This window comes from Melopsittacus undulatus, chromosome 4 (assembly GCF_012275295.1).
Source record: "Melopsittacus undulatus isolate bMelUnd1 chromosome 4, bMelUnd1.mat.Z, whole genome shotgun sequence".
Classification (NCBI taxonomy): Eukaryota; Metazoa; Chordata; class Aves; order Psittaciformes; family Psittaculidae; genus Melopsittacus; species Melopsittacus undulatus.
Window position 1 is genome coordinate 40,248,289 of NC_047530.1, and position 15,690 is coordinate 40,263,978.

The following is a 15,690-nucleotide window of genomic DNA, read 5'->3' on the forward strand; positions in this document are numbered from 1 at the left end:
AGAGAAAAGCGGCAGAAGCATACAGCAGGAGAGAATATTACTGGCTGTTTCACTGTTTCGCATGAAACTACCCTCAGAATGCCAGGCCTCATACATCAGGACCAAGGGGGTGGCCATTCTTGTCCTGGTCTGTTCTCTCTCTCTAACAGAGCAGATTCACAGAAGCCTCTAGCTCCCTCAAGCCCTTTGAATAAAAGGGGAGATAATCCATCTTGAATTTCTGGATTTTGCAGGCACTACAAATGTATTTCAATGATTTACGAGCCTTTTTACTACAACAGGCACTGCAGACTCATTTTCTTTGCCTACTAATCTCAATTCTACTCAATCCTCATTCTTTGGAGGCAAACTTTCCACTAACTATACTTCACTGCAAAAGACCTGGATATAACTTAGGTGAGAAGGAAATTCAGAAAAGGCAATATTCTTTTACTTGAATTACCTCCAAAATGATAATTTTATCAGCATTACAAAAAGGTATAAATATCAAAAGCAGTAATTATTGTACATACATCAAATATGCAATTTTTAATTTCACCTAGAGCTCTCCACAGAGACCATGTGAGACATTAAATGAGATGTGGCTCTGTGAAATTCATTCTTCCTTCTTTATTCCATTCCTTGTCTTACGTAACCTGAGTAACTGAATTATTAAAATAATAAGCTTCTCTTCCCTCAACTGTTTCATGTAGAATTAACACTATATCAATGCTACCAGTTCCCTACAAAGTACAGAATCTAAAATTTCTCATCTTGTCAATGAAGTACATGGATATCAATATTCTACCAAGTTAAAAAAATATTTGAAAACAGAAAAAACATACTAAAATATTTCTATTATTAATAAAGTTAAATATAGTCAAGAGCCAACTTTATTAAATGGCAAAACTGAGATAGTATTCCTAATATTAATTTGATGCCTCCTTACTTGATAAATAGAATGAAATGTAATTTTTTACAAACTTTTTGCCTATGCATAAGGATACATACAAAAAGTAAATTCGAAACACCAATTAAAAAAAATACTGAAATATGAAAACCCCCTTCATATGCTAATACTATCAGTTAGCATGCGTCAGTTGTGCCCAAATTATTCTAAGTTTGGGAAAGCTAAAAATAACAACAATGGTATGTGTTAAACAGCACACAAACAGTACTTGAAATTAAATTGGTAGCATGTAAAAACAGCATAAAAATATTACTAATAAAACATGCCAGCTACAAACTTGCCATAAACCTGTAAAACTTTATACTTAAAAAAAATTAGACCTTCAATAGATACTTTTACATGGCAGTGCAATATAAAATTCAAACCATATAAACATTCTGTTGAAACATTAAATTAGCCTTCAGAAATCTGCATTCCTTTCTCTCAAAACAAAATTCTCAGAGTATCCTCCTTACCCCCCTACCTGGTATCTCTTGATATATAGAAACACAGAATTCACGCTATTAATACAGTTAACAAACAATTTAGCATCAAAAATTATCTCAATTTTGCTGCCTACATTTAGAAAAAAAAAGTTTCACTAAAAAAGTAACTTTCTACATATTTTTTTTTAAATTAGCACTTGTTTTTTTCCTAACTGGCCTGATCAGAACCACTAAAATTTTCTTTAAAAAAACCTGAACTCTAGTTTCTCTACTAAATACATCTCCATAAATCTAGTTTATAGAAAACCAATACACTTAAGAAGTTCATTTCAAGCGATGTTCATAAAACAACCTTCTATTCAGTCCATCAGAAGAAAGCAACAAAATATACCATAACAACTGTATCACCAAAATCTTTTGGAAGCCCATAACTGAAAATAACTACCACTGTCAAAAAGTCAACTTAAGTAGCTGCCCTCAAGTGCAAGTTAGATACTGATGTGCAAATGTGACAGACATAAAAGCATAAAATCAGCAGCTTATACATTATGCTGTCACTAATGATAAAAGTGTTTAGATAGTGTGATTCTATCTGTCACCTTTTACTACAGAAGTGTTTAGATAGTGTGATTCTGTCACCTTTTACAGACCAACTTTCCAGAAAGTTTTCCTGAAAACACTATGTATATATACCAAGACATTTAGTGGAAAACTTGGTAATTCCCCGTTATCAAGTTACTTATCTGAAAGACAGAAATTTTTTTGCTTGTCTTACTCAATGAACCAACAAGAAAGACCTCTGACAACCAACCAAGATTACTCACCATTCTACAGTTACAATGAATTAAAAAATGAAAGGCTTGGATATAGAAAAGGTTTCCTATAATCATGGACACCATGTAAACATACAAAGTTTGCTTAGAATATTTAGTCAAGATTTTCTCATTCCTTTTCCGTAAGTGATAGCGTTACTGAATTTAAGATAATCTTACATGTTACTGAGCAACTATTTTTTTCCCAACAATAGGTTCCAACAAGACAAAGTATTATGAGCTATTACTGCTTTGTACTATCAGCATCAGGAACAGTACGCACTGCTGCTGAAACGGAGGTTTTTATGCATGCATACTGCTCATTAGGCTTAAATCTGCTCAAGTATTAACACTTCACTCCTTCAGTTTCTATTTTCAACACTATCAAAAAGATTCCAAAGGCATTCAAGCACTAGATAATCTTTTAAAAACAGAAATTAGTTGACTCCATAAAGCTAAACCAGCTCAGAATAAAACTTCTTGTTGGAAAATATCCAACTAAATAGGAACACACAGAAAATACCTACAACTTCAGGCCCTGATTTAGGATCCCTTATCTCTACCAGACCTTCCTTTACCCTGACAGGATCTCTATGGCTCCTTCAAAAGAAATATCTGCTGATTTATAAAAGGTTTTGGTTTTGTTTCTTTGTTTTTGTGAGGATATTCCAAAACAGTATGGTAAACCAAAAATCTGATGGTATTTTCTTCATGCACTCAATTCTTTAAGGTTTATGGAGGAGTAAGAATCTTCAAGGGCACTTTCTTCTCAACTAAGAATTCAAAAGAGAGAAAACTGATTTTCACACTGCATGCTTCCTAGCCTTAGTCACAATATAGATGAGTGGGTACAAAGCACTGCCTTGTGTAATTTCATGAGGCAGAAAGAGGCAACATTAAAATTTAAGATCAGCCCTTAAATTTGCAACACACCTGCAATTCAGCCACAATGCAAATTTACATGTGGTAATACAAAGGGGAGGAGCTGAGCACTGTGAAAGTACCTGAAAAGCTAAAAAATATGGCCCCTGTAAGAGAAACACACTGATCAGCCTCATTCAAGAAAAGTTGGAAAAGACTGAACCTTCTTGATTAAAAAGACAATGATAAACACTCATATTGAGTTCACTTAGCACTAATTCTAGGCTGACTTGGTAAGAGATGGTTGTATTGGACGACTCCCCAGAGCCAAGCAACATTATCAGCTGGGACTGCTACCATTCTGGAGTCCAGCCTGAAGCCAATAGACCCTGAAATGCTTTCTGCAGGCCAGACATCTCCAAAACTGTATTTGTGGAATTTTCTCAGACAGTCCATAAGTCACTCAATGTGAGTCTATCCCAGTACAGGATCTGAAGGTAATGCAAATTAACATCCTCCTTCCCCAAAAGCAACAAATACTTCCATTCAGAACACTGCTTGAAACTCAAATACCTACTGAATATCAACCTAATATAAAGATAATACACACTAAATATAAAATTCCCTCAGCCACATCTGGAAGGCGACAAGATCAACCGAAGTTACTTACACAGAATCCATAGTAGGAGAAAGAAAATTGTAGTACAGATCAAAAGCAGAGCTCTTGTTCTGTACTAAGTGCTTAGCAGAAACAGCAGGACAACTACTGCCTTCACAGCCACAAAACAAGCATGCGGATCGCACAATGTTTGTCCAGCTTAAACATATAACCAGAATTAAAATTGTCCAGCTTTTCAGTAGCAGCAGCATCCTGAGATGAACTAACATATATTCAACCAGCTAAAGGAAAAGGAGCACCTCCTAATCCCCACTTTCAACAAGCCCCTCACATTTTGAACACATAAGTTTCTTTAGATTTGGATGTATAGTTTTGTTGTTTGGAAGTATTCTCACAAAGTTAAACATGCTCACATTTAAGATAAACTTCTAGATTCGACAAACTTCAAGAAGTCACTTGGTCTTAATTACTGCTGGTTGTCTGGTTTGTACAGCCACACTTAGTAGCTGTATATAGCCATTTCTAAGCAACACAAATTCAGACAGTGACTCACCAACATAAAATGATGCTGGCTTAATTTTGGATATTTATTTTCTTTTGCGACATACAGTACCAAACAAAATATATATTAAGCTGTCTATACCACTCTATTACTCCTTGCCTGTCTTCCTCCTTCCCCATTTTTCCTGGGTAAGGGGGTGGGGAAATAAGAGGTGGGGAAGAAGGAGGGGAAGCAAAGAGGGAATCAGAAACCGCTGTTACCTTTAGGCAAAGAATCAACAAGATGTAAAGATTAACAACAGATTTATACTAACACCTCTGACACCCAAAAGATTAGTGCCTGAGGTTTCACCCAATTTTCTTTCATTGCAATAATGCAGTATATAAGTCTTCAAAAACAGCTATCAGGCTTACCACCTATAGGAGATCTTCTGGAAATACTGCTCTCACAGATGGCAGATTTTACTCTTACTAACACTATTACTGTCATCTTATAGCCAAAACTGTATTACAAAACCAAAAAAATATCGAAAAAAGGTGCTGTTTTACTGCATGCTAACCAATATCAAACTGCAGACACCCATCCAAAGATGTCCTGAACTGTATTTCAACTCCAGTCAGTTTCATACTCTCATTTGATTCAAATATAGCAATGTAGCATTTATGCAATTTTGGAGCAACCAAGATCTACACACTAGGCAAAAACTGGTGCTTGCCATCTTAAAAAAAAAAAAAAAAAACACAAAACAAACAAAAAACCAAACAAAAAAACAACAAAAAACCACCCAAAAAAAACAAAACACAAACAAAACAGAAAAACAGAAACCCAACCACAGGTAACTCCCAAACCAAACAACTCCCCACTCTTACACGTAGTCTTCTCTGGACCAGCAAGATGGTCCCACATCGCCATGACATCCATGGTCATGGAGGAAACAGGCTGAAAGCAGGGGAAACACACAACTGAGGAGCCAGGGAGAAAGGAAAGAGAGGAAACCATACTGAGAAATTTTACCCTAGTACAAACACTTCTATGTTACTATTTTATGTTAAACTGGAAATCTGCAAGTTAAACAAACTGCTTAACATGTTTTTATGTAGAATCACACAGTATTTAGAAATGTTTTCATCTCTGTAACAAGTAAAAATGCAAAACCAGGTTTAGCAACAAAATAAGGAAAGCAAAATGACTAATTAAACCATACCATGCACCTGTTTTCTGTAACTGGAAAAAAAAAATTATTTCAGAACTCTTTGATATATGAAGTAAAATAGTGGTAACAGAGAGACATGTAAAACTGGAATGCCATTGGGATAAAAGTCATTTGGCATTAGAGTGTCATACAAGCTTTTCAAATTACAGGAAAAAATGCTAAACTTCAAATGCTTGTTAAAATGAAATTAAGTACTTGTGTAAATATAGATAAACGGACATCACATATTAGGCATACAATTTAGAGAATATATACTACTTTTACTATATGCTTTTTCCGTAATTATTTACTTCTAGGATAAAATTTTAAAAGTACTTCAAAACAGAAAATGAGAGGCTTTACTCAATGCAAAGTGGGAAAGTCTTTCCTCTGATAGTTCTGTCTTACCTGTATCTTCAATGAATTGCACGCATTTTTCAACAAACAGAGGTATCGGTTTCTCAGGTGTAACTAGATCCTGTAGGGGCATCCCAAAGTAATTACTCTCCCAGTTTCTACGAATTGGAGGATTGAATGTCTTAGTTTTCTTTTTCGGCTACAACAAAACAGAGTTATTTAAGCAATATTCAAGTAATATTTTATCTAACTCATATTGCAACTATTTAGTAAAAGCATGCAGATCACACATCAAACATTAAAATTCTTCTATGACAAACTGAGTAGAATGAAATGTACTTTAAAATAGCATACATTAGACACAAAGCACTCAACTTCTAATAGATTTGGTCTTTTTTGCATCATATTAGGAACAGGATGACACAATGCAACAGAAATACTACAAGAACAAAAATAAACACACTACTTATTTAGAGCGCTACAATAAGTCTTTACATATTAGAGTTTTATATGGATTTTTCTTGCTTGTTTTGATCTATCCACAATCATATCCCTCCCTGCACCAAGAAGGACTGTTAGCAGTTCAACTGCTGGACAACATGTGGACAATTACAAGAGTTACATGTTTTATGTCTGAATGTTCATGAAAATATTCAGAGATGGCCATATAAAGCCGTCAGTTAATTGGCTGTACATTGGCAACTGAACATGGAAATGGAATGAACATCACCATTAAAATCCAGCATTTTATCTTTATATACAGCAAGAAGTTAGTTAAAAGCAGCTACATTTTCATATAAAAAGCTCTTCAGTCAACATCTAATAGTACAAAAGAAAAAAAGCACAACAGCCAGATTTAAATTCAATAACAGTGTTCCTAGAACGTTATAATTCATAAGACTAAAACTCAATTAGCAATTAAGACAAGACATGTTTCCATGTTTTACATCTAGAAAAGTCTGGAATTTCAATCTATGTGTATAAACAAGTCAATTAACTTCTAGACTTTTGTGCCATTTACTTAATCAGTCCTTAAAGACTACCTAGCAAGGTACACATCCATGGTCACCTTGCCCCCTGAGACTTAACAAGACAAAGCTGAATTCTAGAAAAGAAAGTGAAAACTCCAGCCTAAAGAACATTTCTCCAGCCCTCACCCTACAGCACCTCTGGAATTTCTCCAGTACTTGATAAAATAGCTGTTAACCAAAGCCTTTCAGTAACCTAATTAAGCAACAGTAAAACTTTTTATTTATGCATAATGCCTCTTCGTTAGAAAGCTTGTGGTTCTTAAAATTAGCATTAGAGTTCCTGCAGAAGAAACAGAAGGCTAACAAAAAATAGGCTTATCTTTCAAATTCTAGATTTCTGTAGAAGAGTTCTTCAAAATATTAGAAAGAAATTGCTCTCCAGCAATACATTTCTCCTGCAGTTTTACATTAACTGAAAATCTAATGAAAACTTCACAAAAAAAGAACTTCAGATAAAACTTTAAGATAAACTTTCATGACAAAGCAGGCAGCATCTGAAACCATTATTTTCAACTGTCAACTCTTTGAATAACTTTTATTCATCTTGGATAACTAGTTCTGCCAGTATGTGACTTCAGTTTAGAAACAGCTTTTCCTTCCTTCCTTCTCACTGTGGCAGTCCACAGTTTTTGAGTCCCCAGCACTCAATTTAGTGGCCATTTTCTTTTTAGTGGCAAAAAACTTATTTATGCAACATTCAGTTCAGAGGAACAGCAGCTGAAAGTGCCAACTGAAGCTAAAGGTGTAAAATTAGGACTGAGTGAAAAGTGTCTGCAAAGCCACAATAAAGAATGTGGGTTTTTTGTAGTAACTGTCCTGCATTTAGAAGAATGGCTGCTAGGGACTGAGATATCAAGCATGACAATACACACTCAAAAGAACAGGAAGTTTTCTTACACAGAATTGTCTATCTGAAAGTTTAACAGCCAATGTGGCTAGTTTGTCAAAAGAATCTACAGAAAAAAGAAGAACAAAAAAAAAAACCCCAAACAAAAAAAAAAAAAACAACACAAAAAACACAACCAAAACCCTGAAGTCCTTCTCAAACTGATCTAAAAGTAGAGTAGGAGACAAGATGATCATTGCAGAGCTATTCCACAAACACAAAATTGGGATTTCACAAGGCAGACAAAGTCACAATAATAATTTTGTCAGCTATTTACCATTATGCACCATTATGTATTTTGTCTCCCTCCTGTGAAACATTTATTAAAATATCTTTCAAGACTTCCCTTTCTTTTGGGGCATCTGAGCAGATAAACTGCCCAATGACAGTACATACCAAATCTTCATGCAAATAACACGATCTACACAATCTTCACAAAAACTTCTAATAACTTCTAATACTTTTGCAAATTAACAACAAAACTTCAAGGTATTAAAAATCCACCGTGTATTTCCTAATTTGAGGCTTCCATACACGTCTAGACTTCTTAAGCAAAGATCCTGTCCTGAACGAAAAGGCATACTACTGTGCAAAAGACCTGATCTTTGTGAAAAGATCAAACATCTTCAGGAAAAAAAAATGTAGGTCTTACATCTAACCAAAATAAGCTTTAGTGAAGGCTCTTTTTTTAATCCCCGTTCCCCACTCCGAGAAAATAGCAGCTCTGGATGGAACTTTTAGATCTGCTAATCAGGATAATGACTATCATAAATTTTTCTGTGTAAAATTAACTGTTAACAGTTCTCTAATGATAGAATATTTAATATGGTTAAACATTATTGATTTAGTTAAACAGCACCTGAAAAAGGTGAATCATTTTAAAATCCCAGATTTTGGCAGAGAGATTACTCTTTTTGCCACAGGTATTTTTACAAGATAGTATTTTTACTATTAAAAAAAATCAATAGTTTTGCCCAATAAACCTTCTCACCACAATATGGCAGTTGCTGATACTGCATCCAGAGTGTACTGATCTAGGCACAATTCTGTATGCTTCTACATCATAATAAAAAGGGACTAGTAGGCACCAAGTTAGAGAAAACAAGAAGCAGCACAAAAATTTTCTTAGTTAATCCCAGCAAAAACCTTATTCTTTGACATAACACTGTTTCGTATAATTAAAACATAATCCCAACAATATGACACAGAAATCCTTAGTTGTCATATAAATCTGGTTTTTATAACTGATTGCTGCACTAACCTTAAGCGTTACAGCATGGGTTTCACCACTTGCTTCTCGCCAAAGACAATTTCTCTTCTTACCCTAACAGAGGTTATTAACAAACCTCCAGCTGATCCTTACGTATTTTGGCAGGAAAACATTTTAACTCTGATAATCCCAAACTTGCCTTGCATTGCTGATACCAGAAGCATTTACCTGAAATACTGCTTTAATTACAGTAGTTTAATCACTGAAACGCTTTGCAAAAGATTAGCTAAAGTCCTCCTAATAAAAGGCAAATATAAAAACATATATTCTAGTACAGTATCTAATTCTTGATTTCAACACTTAAAATTTCATTATAAAAATTATAAAACCACAAAAATAGAGATTTGAAGTATACTCCAGATTAACCCTCCTGACTGTTACGTACCCGGGTATCAGCTAAGCAGAACTCATCTTCCAGAGAGCAACAAGGCTGAGACTTCAGAGTACAATGCACATAAATGCAACTTATTAAAATTAACTTCAAAACCTAAACAAATCTGCCCAAACCTACCTATCAAACACCTTTATGGATGAGCTGCTTACTCTAGAACGTCCTGTCTGCTTAAGCTGGATTCCCCTTCCTTTTTTCCTCTCACTTCCATCACACCAGAATGGTGGGATCATCATAATTTATTTATCAAAGGAGAAATTTAACTACTTCTCTACCTCCCACATACTTCACTACTACTTTTAATACAAAGAAAAATTTTTGCCTACTTCATCTGTAGTCAACCCAAGGGTCAAAGAGGGCAAAGTCCATATTTTCAGGTGTATTAAAGTACTTCATAAAACCACGCACCCTGAACAGCATTCGTTTTATAGGCTTAATAAAGCATTTGTAATCTCTATTTCATGGCTAGCTCTTCAGAAATTATACAACATATGAATACTGCAGACGATGGTCACTAACATGCTCTTTCTTCCCCTCATGCCTTCTGCCATTTTTAGAGTTCCAGCCTGTTACACTAAGTTTTAAACTACAGAGGCTCAAGAAGGCATATGGCTCCAAATACACATTTTAAGAGTGTTAAATTTGAACAGATGAAACCTGAAAGGACAGATTTTGGTATTTCCTATACTCCTCAAGAAAGGGGAAACAAAACAAAACAAAAAAACCCAACCAAACAAAAAAACAACCCAACCCCCCCCCAAAAAAAAAAAAATCATTCTAGTCTGAAGTAGACAGTACTTTGCTAAATCAACCATTGAATTTACACAAGAGCAGCTGAATCCAAATGTAAGTTGATCTTCCATTTCTCATATGTTTACCTTAGTCATACTAAAACTGAGATGAACATACATGGGCTTTACAGCTCCTGACACTATTTCAGTAATAGCTTCAACATAAAATTCCATGTAATTTTGAAATCTTAAGAGCAAACAAGTTCAAGCATAGAAAAATAGATGTCAAACCTGTACTACTTACTCAGACTTCTTTCAGAACACACTATATGTGATAGTTCATCTAGGTGCTCATGAATTTTTCCATTGAGAAGTTTACAGATTAAAGAAAAAGGCATCTTACAATCACCTTGGTATAAAGGAAAATGGAAAGAACATAATTCACTATCTTCTCTGGAAATAACAAATGTTGTTTGCAAACAAGATTGCAAGGCATAATGCTTTAAAGCACTGGTTTTCAGATTTAATTTAACAACACAGCTGGAAACTCCAATCACAAAAAAAAAATCAGACCTTGAGTAATTAAACTATTGACTATAGGTCAGAGAATAAAAATATTGAAACTTTTACAAATTTAATAACAGTGGTATGTCAAAGAATTATCATTTATCTGCTAATTTACTATATTGTTTACAAGACCTCTGTAGTTAGGATTTATTTTCAGAAGTACTTTAAGTAATTTCTTCCATTAAGAAAATATACTTCTAATCTGACTCCTACTTTTACAAATGTATTAACAAAATAATTCTTCTATAACAAGACAAGAACATTCATCATATCTCAAAGTATTCATGAAGAGCTCTGAATTAGATGGGTAAATTTTCAGTATTCCCATAGTATTGAAATTATACCACAGTAAAGACAAATAATAAGGCTAATTGTAATTATGTGGAATAGCTACACATTTTCAGATCAGGCAGCCTTCCTGCTATACAGGGAATTACTAAATTAAGACAACAGTCAAAAATAACTTGCAATCATTTAATGTAGCAATAATAACAGATAAATCAATAATAACTGATAAATAATTTAAAACATATTTTTATCAAGCTTGTTTACAAGAGAAGAACATTCCAAGCCAAGAAGCACTATGGTTTAGGTCATATACCAATGCATAAACTGTGTGACAGTTGCAGCTTTAGGGTTATAGATATATGAAGAGGTTCCTCCTGTTTGAGACTTAAAGCTTCCTCTAGCAAGATTCCTATCCTTTAGGATGTCCTGAAATTTTCTGCATTTTCTTTCTGTTTCTTTGTATCTCCAAATTCACCAAGTTAAAGACAAAATAAATTTATTATATGGCCTGCAAGGCTGCTTCTTTTAAAAAGAGTGGTGTGTACCAACTCACACTAATGTTCTATAGTAGACCTTCATATTACAATACTGAAGATTCTAATCAAGCCAAGCATCTACTTGTAGTGCCCACCTGCAATTTTTAAAAAAGCAGCAGATGAATGAGCACACATCTCAGCTGGAGAGGTCTGACTTGGCAAAGCAGAAACAGCTGAGGCAAGCTGCAGATCAACATTGTCCTCTGTGCTCAGTTCCTCCAAGTTTGTGAAGAAAACAAATAATCAGAGAAAGCATGCTGATAAAGGGGAGAATTCTCTCTGGAAAATGATTTTGAGAGATACTTTGTGCAGTAACTGCAGAAAGGACTAAGTGCTTTTTCATAAGAGAAACTTTTACAGGAAAAGTTCTGTAGGGGAAAAAAAAAAGACATTAACAAATACTGGCACACAGCATGCACTTGTAAGCGTTCAAGCACAGTGTACACACAACTCCACATCAACTTGGGTAAGAAGTTGCATGACTGAAGCCAGACCACTTTCTCCTTCTCCTTCTCTCCACTTTTCTCCATATACTGCCCTGCCAGAAAATATTTAACAGTCCATTTTTTAACAGCACATGCAAGGCCATACAATAAATTTTTTCAGAACTTTTAGAAACATGGTGATAACATAAGATAAATGTGGGTGTATCACAAGACTGACTATGCTAGACTGATCCAACCTTCTCCACTGAAAACGTACTCTTTTCAAGAGGCAAAGAAACCTCAACCATCAGCTGGTTTTACCACTCTAACTTTAGTAAGGCAATAGATGGTGGCATATAGGAAACTTCTGAGACAACCAGAGTGACAGAAATAGGATGATATTCAACAACAAAAAGGGCAAAGTCATAAACTAACAGAAAAAATCATACACTGGAACATGCATGTAGCATGTACTGTAATGTACATGTACTACATGTATGTACTAGATGTGTGTGCATGTACTATAATGTGCATGTACTATAGAGTAGTAAGTCATTAGCTGGAAATTACAAAGGACAAGAAAAGGCCAAAGGTTTCTAAAGTGACAATAACTGGACTGCAGCTAAGACACTTAAGCGCAATCACACAATTGTGTCAGGCTGTAATTTCTAGAACAGATCAACAAACATTAAGACAATAAGATGCACTTCTATGTCATTCTTTGCAATACTATATACAATTTCAGTCATCCTCTTTCAAAAACGTAAGTTCAGAGGGAATTACAAAAACTTTTTTAGTCTTCTAAAACACAGGTCATGAAGCAGTCATATTTTCTTCATCTCTTTGGGGGTGACCAATGACAAAGGGGAAAAAAAACATTTCAGGAGAAATGTTAACACAAGGAAAGGTGAAAACTGAATATTGCAAGAAAATTCCTCACCAATATAGGTGAAACAAATTCTGAATGAGTTTTCAAGAATAGTGAGAATGAAGGGGTGAAACTTTTCAGAGGAATCATTTCTGTGACAATTGAAAAGAGAGCTCAAGTGTGGTTCTTCCAGTTCTGACTACCAGCATATGGAAGCAAGAACTGAAAATGCAAACACGGTGTTATGAACAAAAACTATGGGCAAATAAATCAAACCAAAGCACACTTAACTGGCCTCAGTTTCAAATTGTTGAATTTCCTTGGGTAGTATGCAGCATTAGACCTTGCAAGTAACATTAATTGCTTGCCACAGATTTGTCACTGCTATACTTTTTATTGTAAAACATCTTAATTTATTCTTACAAATAGCAACACGCAGCAGAATTCCAAGTGCTTACTTCTGCTTTTAACAATATGTGTTCACAATGTTTCTTTTTTTTAAAGTTTGGTATATGTATTAGTAGATGAATCAAACTATGGCTGACAGATTTGCGTTTGTAAAAAGTAACTGCTGGTTTTCCTATTATAATGTTTTCTGAAACTCCCTCCCTCCCTATCCATGCAGCTCTTGCTGCCTTCAATTTTTTACATGACTCCTATGATCACTGTCCATCCATTACCTCCCTGTATCTGTCCTAGTGCCCATACTTTTATATGATTTTATCTGGTAACTTGGGAGATGGGGCTCTGAAAGGATCAGGACAGAAGGAGCATCCTTCAGCAAGATTGTGTCTCTTTCTTGAAACACATTATCTTTAAATCTCATCTTATTCTGAGCCTGCCTTTAGGACAGTTTCCAGAACAGCCTCCAAGAGGAAAGTAAATTCCCTTCAAGAAACTTTCACTGGTTTTAACTTTAAAGTAGTTGTCATAAATGGGGAGGGATAAGGGGGTGGGAAGCCAACACACACACCCCTAAAAAAAAAAACCCAAAACAATACCCCCCAAGATAGTTTTACAAAAACTTTGAAACATGAATGTCTCCATAGGCAAATTCTGTTTCTATGGGAAGTCTGCTTTGTGTAACTGAAAACTCTAGTACAAAACCCACAAATTACTGTGCATATGAGCTGTCTGTAATACCATACAAGAAACCCACCCAGAAGCACCACATCTCAAACCCCTCAAACCAATAGAGATGAAAAGAGTATCAAGAATGTTACATCCCATTTGGGCTTTAAAAAGCAACAGCATACTTCAAAGCAAAAGCACAAGATCAAGTTGTAATCTTTGACAGAGACAATAAGGATCTCAGACTTCAAAGGCTGTTTTTCCAAACAAATTCATTTTGTTCATAATAATTCTGTATTTCAGAATCACTGTATTTACAGCAAGAGTAGTTACATGTGTATCTTATATTCCTTTTACACACAACAATTTAGGAAATGTATCAGTAAGAGCTTTAAGCAACATTCAGAAAAGAGTACAAAAGTTTTCTTTATCCCTTTCCCATTCAAAGGGTCAAAATTCTCAAAAAAAGCCCAGCAAGTAATCTTGCAGTAGTAGTAAGTAGTGGTGCACTAACATCCCTCACATGGACTAAATAACAGTCAACAAGGAAAATATCATTTGAATAATTTTTCAGTTCTGGTAATTAAAGACTGCTAGATGCTCATCTAAAACAGCAATATGGTGAACATGTTGGAATAAGTTCCAAATATGGTAAAACTGCATGGCTCTTGCAAAAGAATCAACCAAAGGAGTACATTAGAAACTGGAATGATTCTTAGATGAACTGGAACTACTCTCACTTTGACATAATGCAAGTCAAACATATAGAAGTCACTACTTACCAAAAGCAATAAGCACTCAACACTCTTAGATATTTTGAATGCTTGCAAACATTTCAGTTATCCAGTTAAATTTGCTTTCACCATCATTACAGTAACTTGTACTTCTACTATTAAGTTTTCTCTAAGTTGAAAGTAGCAGCCCTGGACCTCAACTTGCAAGTTATAATGAAAAAAGACCAAGACCAAAACCAAAACCATTACACTCTCAAGAGTCTAAACCTACTACAAAAATTTAGAACAGCCTGAAACTTCCAGCTCAGACTGCCTCTCAACAGGCCAAAGCCCAAAGCAGGGGCTTTGGTAAAGATATTAGGGGGTATTCTGATACAACACCAGGGAGAGAAGATACCACTACATTAGGTCCACATTTCAAACAAACACCCAAGTCAGAAGAACTCTCTGCCAATTCAACACAGCTCAGACAGTAGAAGGATTATTAATATTGTATTTAAATTTCTATGTAGCAAGACTATTTCAATCAAAACTATACAAATTATTGTTTTTAAAAAATAAGCTTCCCAAAAATAACAACTTCAAAGTATTTTTAACCATATGATTTTATGCCCACAAGACATCATTATCTATGCTTATGAGTAAGCTTTAAGAAAATTTAGTGCCCTTTAAGTCACTTGTGTAATTCAAATCACAGCTGCATGCTAGTAAGTGCAATTCAGAATTTAATCCATTAGTAAAATTTAACTACGCTCTGCTTGAACAAAACTTATTTCTAAATGCTATTCAAGTACTGTCAGATTTAAGCTATAAGGGACATTTTTAAAATGCTAACAAAAGACAACATTAAGGTTGATTCATTTTGAGACTAGAAAGAAAATACCTATGTGACCAGGCACACTCCTGATTTAATATTAAACATAAACTGTACGAAGACAGTGATTGCTAGTCAGAAATTAAGATCTAAACTACAAAGTCTATACATTGAGAATCTACACCACAACACTATAACAATGTAAAAATTTTTACAGCAGCAGGTCAGAAGACAAGTAACTATCAAACATAAAGATCAAACTAAAAACACAGACATTTTTCAAATAGAACATATCATTATTTAGAAACCCATACCAGGCAGGCATTTTGTTCCTTTTATTTTGTTTGAATTAAGAATTGTA

At 34.7% G+C, this 15,690-nt stretch overlaps 1 protein-coding gene across 1 annotated transcript in view; it reads right to left on the reverse strand.

The window, feature by feature from the left end:
• The window catches only part of ARHGAP5 (Rho GTPase activating protein 5), a 52,098-nt gene that overhangs the window by 19,312 nt on the left and 17,096 nt on the right, over positions 1-15,690 (reverse strand). Inside the window, exon 4 of the mRNA XM_034061428.1 lies at positions 5,769-5,916. Within this exon, the coding sequence (XP_033917319.1) occupies positions 5,769-5,916 (148 nt within the window). The remainder of the gene's footprint in view (positions 1-5,768; positions 5,917-15,690) is intronic.